This window comes from Balearica regulorum, chromosome 8, assembly GCF_011004875.1.
Source record: "Balearica regulorum gibbericeps isolate bBalReg1 chromosome 8, bBalReg1.pri, whole genome shotgun sequence".
In the NCBI taxonomy this organism is placed as follows: domain Eukaryota; kingdom Metazoa; phylum Chordata; class Aves; order Gruiformes; family Gruidae; genus Balearica; species Balearica regulorum.
Window position 1 is genome coordinate 11595736 of NC_046191.1, and position 13940 is coordinate 11609675.

Genomic DNA, 13940 nt, shown 5'->3' on the forward strand with positions numbered 1-13940 from the left:
AAAGCCCATCAGAGATCTCCCAGCTTTTTAAAGCAGGCCCCTGGCTTGTGCTGTCAGTGCTGTAACTCCTGAGCCGTGCTCTGTTTCCCCACCTTCCTGGGGAGCTGGGCTGTGTCTTCTGTGACACTGTGAAAACTCTTGGGGAGCAGAGGTGATAAAGGTTATTTAACTAGCACTTTCCCTCATGCTGCTTTCTACAGGTTCAGTATTTACAGAACAGTTAAACACTCCATAATATACGCCTTTGAATTAATACAGTTGTGCTGGGCTGCGAATCTGCTGTTCCTGTTTATTGCTGTGGGCGTTGAACTTCTCCCGTTAAAGGACTCGGACTGTTGTGGAGCTGGAGCTGGCAGGAGCTGGAGCTAAACCCTCTGTCCCTGGGTGGTGGGACGGCGAAGCTCCCTCCAGGCAGAGCCCCATGCCTGTCAGCTACACCTTCCATCCCACCTTCACCTCCCTGCCACAGGACTGCTGCTCCCCCAGCTCAGCCCAGCTCTGCTCCACCTCCCCGCTGTCCGGGGCAGCAGGCAGGGAGCGGGTCGGAGGTGCCCTGTGCAGACGGGAACCAGCTCACAGGCATTTCCACTGCTGCAAAATGGACTTGAAATTCAGGGCTAATTTGTGTATGCACCTCCCTAGGAGCAGGGGGGATCTCGAGCAAGCCACTGATTTACAGAGGAAGTCATCAGTCTTCTGGGTAGGTTTTGTTTTCTGTGTCCCAGCAAGTTTTAATGATGATTATGAGCAGTGTGTTAAATGTATGGTGTGATATATATTGCCACCTTCTTTCCTATACAGCATGTATGCTTGTCCCCCCTTTCCACCCTCTTTATTTCTGTTGCTTGTTATTTGAAGCAGAAGGTTAATAACTTGGAGCCTGAAGGCACGCGGCCAGGAACTGATCCAAACACTAGGTTTAAAAAAGCCCAGCCTCAACCCCTTTAATCCTTGCTAAACTGTCACAGTTTGGTGCAGTCTGTGTTCCCAAAGAGCTTCAGCCTGAACACTGGAAGCCAAAGGCTGGGATATCTTGGCAAATGCACGGTAAATCTCTGAGATGAGCTGTGGGAGGGGTAGTGCAGATCTGCTCTTTGGGATGAGAAATGCAGTGTCCCTGGGCTTGCCTGGCGGGTGGGGAGCGGGATGTGGCACCAGCGATCTCTGCCTGGGGAGCCTGGAGCTGGTTTCGTTACAGCCCAGCCCTCGTGCGCAGACGGTGGAGCAGTGTGGGTGAAACACCAGTGGTGGTGGGAGAGGAGGGTGCCCAGGGTCCAGCTGCTGCCATTGTGCGTTTCCCAGCTAGGTTCATTTTGCAAGAACACAAATTAACCTTTCCTCAGCAACAAAAGCTGTGAGTGTTTCCTGTGAGGGCAGCTGGCTGCCGGCTCGCTCCCCTGTGCTGCCTTCACCCCCCCCAGGCAGCGGTGATATTACAGGAAGGTTTTTTTAAAAAAGCCACTTAGTTGGTGGTTGTGTGCCTGGGCTGGATGGTGCTGAGCTGCTGCTGAGGGGCGGTGGAGGGTGCCCCTGCAGCCAGGGTGCCCCGCGGCACTGGGAGAGGCTGCGGCAGGGACCTGGGGGCAGGAGCAGGGGGGAGCATCTTGCAGCATAAGTAATTCAAACCAAGCCCCTGGGCAAAGCCTGACCTGTGTCCACACCTAATAAAGGTGTTTTGAAACAAATCTGCTGTTGCCTTTTGTGCGTCGGGGCAGCAAATAATTGCGTATGGGCTGAGGTCCCGTCTTTGTAACTGTTGGGAAGCCGCAGTGTAGGTGCGAAGCTCTGCCGCTGATGGAGAAGTGTGGACGGCTTGAGATGGAAACGGGCAACCCAACCCCACGTGCTGCTGCTTAGGCAGAGGAGGAGGAGGCGTGAGGTCGGTCTCCATCGCGCCGTGGAGGTGACGGAGGAGGGAGCTGGAGGGGGCGGCTGTACCAACCTCCCTGGCCGCAGCGGCCGGGCCGGGGGTGGGATGCTCCGGCCCGGGAGGGAGCAGCGCTCCACGAGGTGGCAGCAGCCCCCCTCTTTCCTGCGTGAGAGGCGGCTGGTTTAGGGGACCAGAAGACCAGACAATCCTGGAGAAGACCCCAAACAGCGCGGCTCAGCCCAGCGCTTCTGCGTGCCTGAGAGCATCTCTGCCTAAAGTCCCCTCTCGAGGCCGGGGAGAAGACTAACAGGACCAAACTCCGATGACGAGAAGCAGGGGTTGTGAGCTAAGACAGAACAGCACCTCGTCCTAGAGCCGCCTGCCCCTGGAAGTTGTACTAGGTCCTATTTCTCAGCTTTAATTGATAAAACCGACAGTCTAACGGCAGGAATAGTTTTACTGCCCTTCCCGTGTCGGCAGGCCAGGTTGCAGCACTTCCCTCTCCATCACCCTGACAGGGCTAGCTGTATTTTAAGCGGATCTGTGCAATACTGTGGTTAGACTGAGCACGGTCCAACTTCTGGAAACCCCACAAATCGGGACTGCGGAGCTCCCTTGGGTTCCCTGTAGCCCCCCAGCCCTGGGGAGGGAGCTGAGCTTAGTGCTGCTCTCTGGAAAGGCTGGCAGGACTCCCCAGCACACAGGGGGTCACAGCCACTCTCTGAACCCCCTCAATGCATACCTTCAGCAGACCCCCAGCACGGGTCCTGCACTCAGCCTGGGGCACGGGCAAGGGAGGCTGGGACTCACAGGGCAGCTGCTCACGCTGCCTGCCCGGCATCGTCCCCATCCCCTTCCCTTTGAACTTGAGCTCCCATCCCCTCCTCTCTGCGTTCTCACATGGCTGCAAGCCCACCCCAGCACCGCCAGCAGGGCTGGGGTGGGCAGAAGGGTGCACGGCATCCTTCGGTCACCCTCCCAAACCCATGGGGGCTGGGGCAGGGAGAGCTTGGGCAGCCCCTGCCCTCCCTGGGTGATGGATGAGCTGACAATAGGGTATTGATAAGGAATTAACCTTGAGCCCTTCTTGCTTCAGTGTCAATAGAGCGGGAGCCAAGTACACACATCTGATTGGAAATCTGTGTTTGGCCTCTGCCGCCTCTGCACCCATTGACTGGAGAGACAAGAGGGGGATGCGACCCATCCTGCTGCCCCCTCCCTGGCCTGGACCCCCACCCTGGTGGGTCCCTCTTGGCTTCCCCAGCCCACTGCTGTCAGGGTTGACCACGGGCGCTCGGCTCTGTGGGGCTGCAGCAGCCTCTGTGCCCCCACCTGGCATGTGGGGGGCCAGGTACCAGGGCCCCCTGGTTCCCCAAAGGGCCTGTGCCCATCCTGCTCTGGCCTCCACTCTGAGCAGTTTGTTTAATTAAGTGTTTTGCCTAATGGGATTGCCTCATTTCCATAACAAACTGGCGGGCTGTCATTAGGTGGGCTCCCTCATTCATTACTGTTAATTAGATATGGATCCCCCAGAAGGCGGCTCGGGGTGATGAACGAGGCCCCTGACACACGCTATTACACATTAGCATTTTCTCAATACATCCGATACATCACGGCCCTGCGCTTCCTAAAGATATTTTAAATAAAATATTAGCAGCCTGCTGCGGGGTGAGGGGGGGTGGTGAAGGGAGGGAGGGAGGTTTCCAGCCCCTCACCCTGGCCTCAGGCCTCCTCTGGGCTGAAAGCGAACCAGAGAGCGGCTGCGATGCTGTGCTGCTCCCTGCCAGCCAAAAAAGCAGCCAAATGCACCCCTTTCCCCATCCTTGCCACTGCAGATGGCAAAAGGACCCTGACATCCCCGCTGCTCCCCCCTCCCAGCCTGGGGACCCCCCCCCCCAGCACCCCATCCCCGGGGGACACAGCCATCCGCATCGACCCGTCTGTAAAATGTTTGTAAACTAAAAGCGTCGGCGCCAGCCCCATGCCGGGGGGGGAACCTGACCTCTACCCCCCCACCCCCCCACCCCTGCAGCCTCCTGGTCCCTGCTGTCGGGGGTAACCCTATACGGTGCCGGTGGCCCCTAATGCAGAACGTATAGATCTGTTGGGGCTGGGTGCCTCCTGCCCCCATCTAATGCAGCTGAAGAGACTTCATTATGGGGGAGGAGGTGTCCCCTGAGGTGTGCCCTCCTGGCTCTATTGGGGGGGTAAATTTGGGGGACCTCATCTGTGGTGGGGCAGAGATGCATCATTACAGGGGGATGCTGGGGAGGGACCCCCGCCAGCCCCTACAGGGGCTGGCGGGGGTCCCTCCCCAGCATCCCCCTGCCTCTGTGCATGCATCTGTCCCTGCACCCCAAAATAAGACTGGTGCTCCCCTTTGGGCTATTATTACCCACACCCAGGGGCTGTGGCACGGGGGGTGTGTGTGTGGGGGTTCTCCTCCTCTGCTTCTCGCCTGCGAAGGGAAACACAGAAAGGTGGGAAGCGCCCAAGAAGATTTATACTTGTTTAATTAATGTCAAATGTAGTTTACAAACGGGAGTGACAAGTACCTCTTTGTATAATATACACTGACACACAATCATCGACACACCGGAATATCGCTTTGTGCAACTGGGATTTCTTTGGGCGAAGATAGGTAACTCCGATATTTCAATTTTTATTTTTTTTTTAAATCATTTAAACTCATTATAGAAGAGGGGAAGCAGCAGATGCATGTTACAAACTGGGATGCCTCTCTCCCCAGCCTTCCCCCTGCAGCCTCCTCCCCCTTAAAAACAGGGGATGGCTTTACAATCTAAAAAAAAAAAAAAAAAATCAAAAAATAAACCCCAAAACAAAGAACCAATGACTAGTTACATATGGTTTTACACATACATACATAGAGCACACGGCTGGTCCACAACACCCGCCCGAAAGCCTGGCTCCCTCCTATTTCCAAGGAAAGGCTGGGGTGGGGTATCCTGTCCTCTCCCCCTTCCCGGCTGCCTCCCAAACCCACCCACTGCACCCTCTCCAACCCCATCTCTGAGACCCCAGCGCCAGCACCCAGGCAGCGCAGCCCCAGCTGGGTGGCACTCACAGCCCAGCCATACCCCTTCTTCCCCCCCCCCAATTTTTCCCCCTTTACACACCCAGACCCAAGTTCTGTGTGCCCACCCTTCTCCTGCCCGAGTGCTGCTGGCCGGAGGGATACCCAGCAGGGACAGCCTGCCGCTGCGGCCCCTTCCCCTGCCCTCCTGGGGTGGGGGAGCCTCCCTGGGGAGCCTCGGCTTCCTCTAGTCCCCAGAGCTCTGCAGGGATGCACCCCTGAGCGGGGGGGCTGCAGCTCTCTGGTCTCAGAGGCCACCATGCTGCTATGAGCTTGGATAACCAGGAACCTCTCAATTAGGAATTGTCACCTTTTGCCAAGTTGCCAAGATACCTATAGAATACAGCTCCTTCAATTTGGTTGGGTTTTTTTTTTTTTTTTTTTTGGGTGCAGCGGGATCCTTCTCAAGAGATGCCAGGGACAGCAGCTGCTCTCTGCAAAACACCATCAAGCTCAGGGCAGAGAAGCGGTGAAGGGACTGTCACCCCCCCCCAGGCATCCTGCCTCCCCTGCCCTTCCCTTTCTGGAAAGGCCCCAGCAGCCCAGTGGTGCTGGGGACCCAGCTCCAAACCCCTCATCCACTTAAAATGCCCCAGTCACGTTGTGCTCTCCGCAGGAGCAGGGGGAGCTGAACTTCCCCATCTCCCTGTCTTCTGGCTTCGGGGGAGCTGGCACCCCGCGGCTGCCCAGGGAGCCGGGGCAGGGCTGCACGGCACAGGGCTGGGAGAAGTTTGCCTTGGGAAACGGATCAGTATCTGTTTCTTGGGTCCTGAAAATAAAAGAAAACATAACAAAAAAAAAAAAACCAACCGAGGCCAGATGGCAGCTTTGGTTAAGGCTGAGGATACAGGAGACAGGGACAAGCACAGGGGATGGCGTGGAAGAAGCTGGGGCTGGGAGGAACCTCCGGCTCTGGCTGGAAGCATCTCTGCAAGCCCTGGGGGTGGCCGTGGGGATGAGACAGGGCTGGTTTGGCTCTCCACTATAGTGCCAAAACCTCTTTTGCAAAACGCAGGCTCCAGAGGCATGGGAGCTGGGGGAAGCCGGTGCGGGGCAGGGCTGGCTCTGCAGGGCTCCTGCGTCTCTGCCGGGCAGCGCGGCGAGGGAACTGGCCCAGCCTCTCTGGGCAAAGCCACCCACAGGACTGTCCCATCCCGTGCCCGCCGCTTCCCCGTCATCCTGCCTCGTTAGCGGGCGCCGGGCGCAGCTCGGGCATCCTTGGCCAGCGAACGCTGCTCGCAGGGGAGGAAGGCAAAGCAAGGCAGGGGCGTGGGAAGGGGCTACGGCCTTGGGAGAGGCAGAGGGGGGTCAGCCGGACCCTCGAGCAGGCAGTCCCGGCTGGGGCAGAGGGCAGCGCTCTGGCAGGCTGCCTCCCTCCAGCTCCGCACCGTTCGCCCCTTCCCCAGCTGGGAAAGGCAAAGGGGGCTGAGCCAGATCCCCCCGCCCTGCCCCGTCTCCTGGCGAGGAGTTAAAAGCCGTGTCTTTCCGGGGATAACGATTCTATTATAAATAGCCCCATTAGCTACAACTAATGACAAAAATCCACCTCCTCTACTCCCCATAAGTTCTGTAAGTTATGGGCAATGCTACAGCCATTACTAAAAGCTGTTAACTTCATATCTGAATGAGGAAATATACACCACAGAACATTAAACCATTTATATTATATATATGTATATATATACTTTTTTTAAACTAATGACTTTAATGCCAAAACTTTGCTGAACCAAGAAAAATATGGGTTTAATGTTCTCTGCTCATTTTTTTTCTTCTTTAAAAAAAATACAACCCAAAAAAAAGAAAGGGAAACTTATTAGTATGTAATGTTTGAGTCTATCCCATTTATACACAACATTGTAAACATATATAATCTATATTACATGTGCTTCATTTCTGCCTGTGTTTTTTTTTCTTTAAACCTTTTTTTTTTATCACTAGAACACCACAAAAAACCAAAACAGAATCAAACCAAAAACCAAACCAAACCAAACCAAACAAAAACAAAACAAAAAACTGAACAAAACACAAGTTACAGGTTATTTAACATCTTTCTGTCAAGGGTCCCTTCCCCAGTCTCCTGGGAGCAGAGTGGTCAACAACACAGTCCAAAAGATGGCTCACGAGCCATCCGCGATGCAAAGCCAGCTCCAGGGAATGGGTGGATGGGGAATACTGGTTTTAAAAAAGGGGGCTTCACAACAAAGGGTTTGGTTTTGCCCGCTGCAAATGCTGAAGGAGGTCTCAACACGCGGGACCTGGGAGCCAAGGCTCCCCACTGCTCCTGTATCCTCAAGTCCGTGTCTGGAGTCTCTGGTTTGTTTTTTTTCTTTAAATTTTAAAACGTCTCTTTTTTTTTTGTTGTTGCCGTCGTTCTTCTCCCCCTTGGTGTGATGAGCTGAGCCGAGTAGCTGGGTCCCGCCCTCCCGCTGGGTCCTTCATAAGTAGATGCGCCGAAGGTCTCCAGGAGACGTGATGGTGTTACACTGGGGACAGAGCTTCTTGGCACCCTGCAACCGGCAGACGAGATGAACAGCGTGAGAGAGCGAAGGAGGAAAACCCGCCTGACCCTGCCCTTGGCCTGGGATCTCGGGGGGAGCAGCACAGGAGCAGGGGCAGCAAGGCCACCCCCCTTCCCCTCCAGAAAGGGCCATGCCCTCCCAACAGCGGGCACAAGCTGTGAGAAGCGGGAGCCCCAACACCTTTCCCACTTGCCCTGCTAACCCCTCATCCCGCTCCAGTCCCCGGCGCGAGGCAGCTGGGCAGGCAGGAGCTCTGCAGGAGGCTGAAACCCAGAGCCACGGTCTGTCACCAAACTCAGCAGCTCCACGAAGAGGAGTATCTGCAGACGGATCAGCCTGAGCCCCCTGTCCCACTGCGCCATCACCGCTGGCTGCCAGGCAGATCTGCTCCTTTCGGCTTCCCTTGCTCACCGGCAGCCCTCGATGAGCCAGTTCAGGTCACTGAGCAGGCAGGAAACCAACCCAGCTGGAACAAGTGCAGTTTTCAGCTGGGATGACTGAACTGGTTCATGGGGGAGTTGGACCATCCCTTTCAGGGCAGCATGTCAGGGGATTGCCTCGGCCATCCTGCAAAAGCCCCAGAACTGCTGGCATGAAGGAAACCCCTGTCCTGTTCCCACCCAGCTTGCAGAGATGCTGCGGAGATGAGTCTGTTCTGCCAAGGTGAGCTGAAACCAGCAAACTGTGATGTGAGCTGGGGCGAGGTAATGGGCGGCCGACACGAACACTACATGAAATAAAACAAGGGCTGATGTGCCATCTGTCACCGAGCCTGACAGCAAGAGGGTGTTAATAAGCCTCAGAATCGGGGTCAACCTAAGCCGGTCATCATTAGATTGGCAGATGTGACAGACAGTTGATGGGAAAAATGACAGAAAGATGGCTGTGCTGTGAGGCAGCCTGCCGTCTACAGCAGCAGCAGCGCAGGAAATTGGGATGCCCTGGCTTTCAACACTGACCGCAGCCTCGATACAACCTCCTGCCACACAGAACTGAGCACAGGCCCTGTCCGAGCACCCCGAGTTTTGCTCGCTGCTGTCAGACAGGCCCTTCCAGCAGCTAAACGCCCAGCGCTCGGTGTGACAAGCGAGCTGATGGATGCTGTGTGAGAGCCTGCCAGCTTGCGCGGGGCTTGCTGGCAGAACTGAAGCCGTTCGGTTCAGCGATGCTGCTGCTCTCCCCTAGCAGGGCTTGTTTCACTACCGGCAGCACTGAGTGCGGCAGCTTGCAGCACGTGGACTGAGTGGCAGGGCAGGACTGTGACCTGCCACACTGCTTCGGTACTGCTACCTGCATCTTGGGGACATCCCTAGGAGAGGAGCTGGCACTGCTGCTTACAGAAGGTAAGGATCCTTAGAAAAGGACTTCTCTCTGCTCTGTGACAACACCTGCAGAGGGAGGACAGGGGCTTTCTCCCCTGGCAGAGAGTCCCAGGTACAGAAAATTTACATGAGTGCAGGTAATTCATGAGGATGTCGCTCTGAAGAAGTGCAAGTCATGTTTGCTCTGCAGTCTTGAGTACTACCAAAAAGTCCCTGCAGACCAGTCTCAGACCAGCCCCCTCCCTGCTCCCAGTGCACATTATTGCTGGCAGACGTGGACTTTGCACGTTCACTGTTCCCTGAGCTTTGGCCTCCTGAGCAATCAGGCTCCCATTTGATATCCCTGGCTGCTGCCCTGACACACGTGGGAACCACGGGGACTTGCACCCGAGATCTAAAACAGCCGCACACCAAGTCTGGGTGGTGCACCTAGCTCTGGTTCTGATGCCTGCAGGCGCATCCTTCTAAGTGTCTGGGACCTATTTTATGCCCTAACTACTGTGTTTAGATTTTCAGCGTTCTGGGGCTGGGACCATCTCACTCTGCCTGTGCAACGCATCGGGCAGCCCTGTCCACTGGTCTTCACAGAGTGGACTTGGCATGCTGGATTCTGGGAAGAGTAAGCACAAACCCCAACTGGAAGGAAAGGCTTAGAACCCTGATGAAACCAAAGACTGACCGCACTGGACTCTAACAGAACCTGTTTATGTAACATGCCTCTTTGCTTGTGCTCAAGACCAGAGCTTTGGATCTCCAGCATCAGAAAAGGGCAAGCTCTAACCCTGCATGTCCCAGTAAAAACTTCCTGCAGCAGCTACAACAGGTAGGAGAGAAAAACCTAAACACCTGCCTCTTTTGTCACCTTTAAAGCCATTGCGGGCCAAGCTACACAGCAGCACTGCCAAGGAGGGGCTCACTAATCTGCATGCAAATGCCACGAAACAGCCTGGTTCAACTGAGTCCCCGCATCGCCATGCAGCTCCCTGGACCCCAGCGGTGCCTGTTGCATCTGGCTGGCCTCTTGGCATCATCTTTGTAGCTGGAGGGTCCCAGGGGAAGTGGCAGGGAGGTGCTGAGGAATTAATTCACAGCATGCTGTCAAAGGGGCAGTAGTTGGCAGCTGCCCGTTCGAGCTTTCCTGTGCGCCCTGACAAGCAGAAGTAAGTGTGCATGGGGACTTTAAGGCATTCCAGATGTGACTACCGCACACATCTGCGTCCATGCTCTCCTTCCCCAGACAGGCGCAGCTTATTGGCAAGAGGCAGCAAAGCATCCAACCAAGTAGCTGGGGCTTCTGCCTGTCTGGACAATGTGCCAGGGAGAGGTACCTTCTGCAAGACCAGTCCCCTGACCCATCAAATGCCTCAGCCTGCCTTCAGTCTGTGGTGAAGGATGAAGGGAAGTGCTTGCTGCCACCTAAAACCATGCTCCCCTATTCCACAGTGCTCCTGTGCAATCCTGGACAGCATTTCTGCTGTTTATTTTCCTTTAGCTCTGCTGAAGTTGGAGGTGGGTGGGGAGGAGCACTGAACTCCCTTGAGTTCATTTTTGCTAAAAGCAAACCTCAGCTGCTGCCATCTCACTGCCTTGCATCTCGTGCTCCGTTCTGGGATTTGGAGGTGGACTGAGACAGCTGCAGGCAGCTGTGTGTGACACTTAGCAAGGGCAACCTCGCTAGCACAGACCAGACAGCTCAATGTGGGAAATTCTGGAAGGACAGATTCCTGGAAAGCCCCTCTGCCCAGGCCTCTCCAAAGGCTGTGCAGGTGCTCGCTGTAAGCACAAACCCCCTGCACTCAGCCCACAGGATGGCAGAACAAGCCTGATTAAACTGACTGCAGCTTTGCTCCTCTGTTCCAGGGCAAAGCAAGGGCAGGTATGCAATTCCTTCATACTGCTGGGAAAGGGAAGACGGGTGGATTTATCCTGCCAGAGCCTGGGATCTCTGTCCTGGAGATCTGCTTTCTGCACCACATGCTGATGGCTTTAGGGGGATCCACTCTCCCCACTAGGGCTGAGAGCTGTACGTGGGCAGCCAGGGCCAAGTTTTCGACCATGCCAGAAGGCAGAACCCAACCACATGTAGCTTGACCCATTTTCTGCAAAAGCTACGTGACTGCAGATTGATTTAGGGCAGTGGTGGATGTTGCTTCACCTGCACGTGGGAAGGGCAGCTCGTCTTCAGCTCTGAAGGCTGGGTACATTGGAGGGAACAACGGCATCCTACAGACCTCCAGCGGTCTGGCCTGAATGCTGCGCTGGCTGACTGCACGTGGCATGCCGGGCCCAGGTCTCTGGGTCTCCCTAGTACTTATGCTTAGTATTAAACCGTTCAAGCAAAAATAATGACTTTGGACCCTTGGGGAAGCCTTTTTCTTTTTTCTCTCTTTTAAATAAAACTGTCATCCTCTGCACACATAAGCTTGTATGTTAAATTCAGAACTAAGTCCTGATTTTTTCTTTTCAGATTGAAATTGCTTAGAACCTTGTTCCTTACATCTGACTTTTCGGTGTAGGTGTACAACATTTACTGGCACTAGCGTTTAAGCTCTCCTCTCTTGTAGAGAGAGGCACATAAGCTTGTACACACACACACGCTGGCACAGGCACAATGAAAAAGCGTTTGCTCCCCCACTGCTCACCTGCCAGCTGGGGTTACTAAACTTTTCCCTTGAAATAAAAATGCTGTGGAATAATAAGTCCCACCTGTCGGCCATTTCTTTCTTTCTTTTTTTTCCAGGTCCTTCTGCTCCTTTCATCATAGCTTCATGGAAAAGCCTTGATGTGTTATAGCTGCGTGTGCTAGAGTAAAGGCCACCTCAGCTTTTCCATTATAAACCTCAGTTTTGAGGGGTTTATAAAACTCTGCTGCAAGAAGTTTGCTCCAGGGCTGTTAGAAAGCAAAGAAAAGGGGCTGGAACCACGATGGAGTTTATTTTTTCTCCTCCTTTCTTAATTAAAATTTGGCAAGTGATTGATCCACAATACAGGCTAATCACTTGGGGTAGTAGTTTGAAAAATACATTAACGAGAGCTGAGATGTTGAGAAGTCGTTAGGGCTCACATGGTGCCAGGAAGGATTGGAGTATTTTGTCTTAAAGTTGCCTCTTAAAAAAAAAAAATGGCATGATGTCTGCTATAAATTGGCTAAAGCAAGAAAACTCAAAAGGAAGGATTTAGGCACTTCCTCCTGTCCTGTGGGTCTAAAAATGGGCAATTTCCAAGCAGAATATGCTACCAGGCACAGAGAATAAAGAGACACAGACAGACCAACTACGTCTACACAGTCCCACTGTCAAACCTGGGCTCAAAGCTTGCCTATTTTATAGGAAGGAAAACCAAGGCAGAGAGATGACAGGAGGGACCCAAACCCAGAGCAAGCTTCTACCAGGAGAGGAATCAAACTCCAAGGGCCAATTCTCAACCAAGGCGACAGCCCCCTCACCCCACGCCTGCACATGAAGCAGCAGTTTCTTCTCTGCAAATGCCAATTCCCAGAGAAGCAGCCATTCACCACTGCTGTTATGGGGTACTACGTAATGGGGTTAAAGCAAGCAGGACAGCATCCTTTTTCACAGAGTATCCTCAAAGGGTGGAGCTCACTGCCACAGGTTGTTGGAGGCCAAAACTGAAATATGTTAATAAATAACTGGACAACCTCATGGCAGATAGAACTTCACGAAGAATCAAGTGCAGCATCCTCCATGCAGCTTGCTGACTCAGGAGGTCCCTACGTTGCTGGAAGCACTAGGGAATCACCCAGAAGGGTTGCTCTGTATCTGCGCTGTTTCTTACAAAAACACTACAGCCCGCATGGGATATATGGTATTATAGCCTAGAAAAAGCAACAAGGCTAAGAACGTAGTAGTGTAATCTACCAAAGATATAAACATGTCAACTGCAGAACATACATATCTATCGATGGATCCCCTGGAAGCATATTCTGTGATGAAGGCGGCTTTTTAGAAGTGATTTTTTTCCTCCTCTTGCAGTCGTCATTTTCAAATAAGCCCAAGACAGGCAAGTACAAGCCTGGGGTGAGCAAATACACATAGGAAATGCTGGATCTGGCTGTACAGTCGACGGGAAACTCAGTAAACTGCACCTGCTCAAATAAACCTGCCCTCTTTCAGCCCCTGCATGCCTGCATCCCCCGACAGCTCCATCCACTGGCAAACAACAACCTGACTTAACTTTTAACTCCATTAACTTCGTAGGAAGGATACCAGGGTTTGGGAGATCACAAAACCACAGCTCAGAGGGATGTCAAGAACTCACAGACCCATTCCCCTGGCAAGATCGCCTCAACCTGAATTACCGCTGACGGACATGCATCAAACCTGTTCTCACAAACCTCCAAGGGTGTTGGCTCCAAACCCTCCCCAGAAAAGCATCACAGCAGATTGCCAATCTTTACTGTCAGAGCACTCTTCCCAGGAGACAGAAAACATGAATCTGACCCACTAGTAGCTGCAGGATCCCTCTCGGTTAATGGGGAAGGATAGCAAAGGGACAGACAAACCTCTTCCAGGGGGAGATTCATCCCTCATCACCCACTGACTCAGGGCTGCAGTCCAACAACCAGCTGAGGATAGACACCCTCCGTGAGGACAGGTGACGTTCAGGGAGATGAACTGCTGCTCAGGCTAAGCCTCCCTCCTGCAACACCATTTCCTCTCCTGTCTTTGAAGAACCTGCATGTGTTTTCACGGGTTTCCAAAAGGGATCACAGGGAAGTCACTCCAGGATAGTGTCCCAGTTTCTGCATAACTTGAAGATATCGACTAGCTCTCTGCATGCAGGATGAATGAAAAACGCCACTGTGCTGAGTGCCCCAGACAATCAGCAAGTAGGGAGTAGCAAGTTCATTCGTGTGGTTTGACAGAGCAATACAAACCCAGCAGACAAACCCAGCTGACAAAAGAGGTAGTATAAATTCCTGGGGACCCAGGCATGATCACATGGCATCAAGCAACACGTTCTTGTATCCCTCTCCCTGTCTCCATTCCTGTTGTGCCTAAAACCACAGAGCTGCCCACAGCGCATGCAGCACACAACACACCTTTAGCCTGCGTCCCCTGGACTGCAGCCCTCAGGCAGACTGGTTCTGCTCACAGAGCACGTGGAAGGAGAGA

The 13940-nt window shown here is 53.7% G+C and overlaps 1 protein-coding gene across 5 annotated transcripts in view; it reads right to left on the reverse strand.

The window, feature by feature from the left end:
• Positions 1 to 7251: 7251 nt before the first annotated feature.
• RNF220 (ring finger protein 220) overlaps positions 7252 to 13940 on the reverse strand; it is a 228838-nt gene continuing 222149 nt past the window's right edge. For all 5 annotated transcript variants that reach the window (XM_075759605.1, XM_075759608.1, XM_075759607.1 and 2 more), the window contains one exon: positions 7252 to 7471. In XM_075759605.1, the coding sequence (XP_075615720.1) occupies positions 7400 to 7471 (72 nt within the window). In that variant the 3' untranslated portion in view covers positions 7252 to 7399. The remainder of the gene's footprint in view (positions 7472 to 13940) is intronic.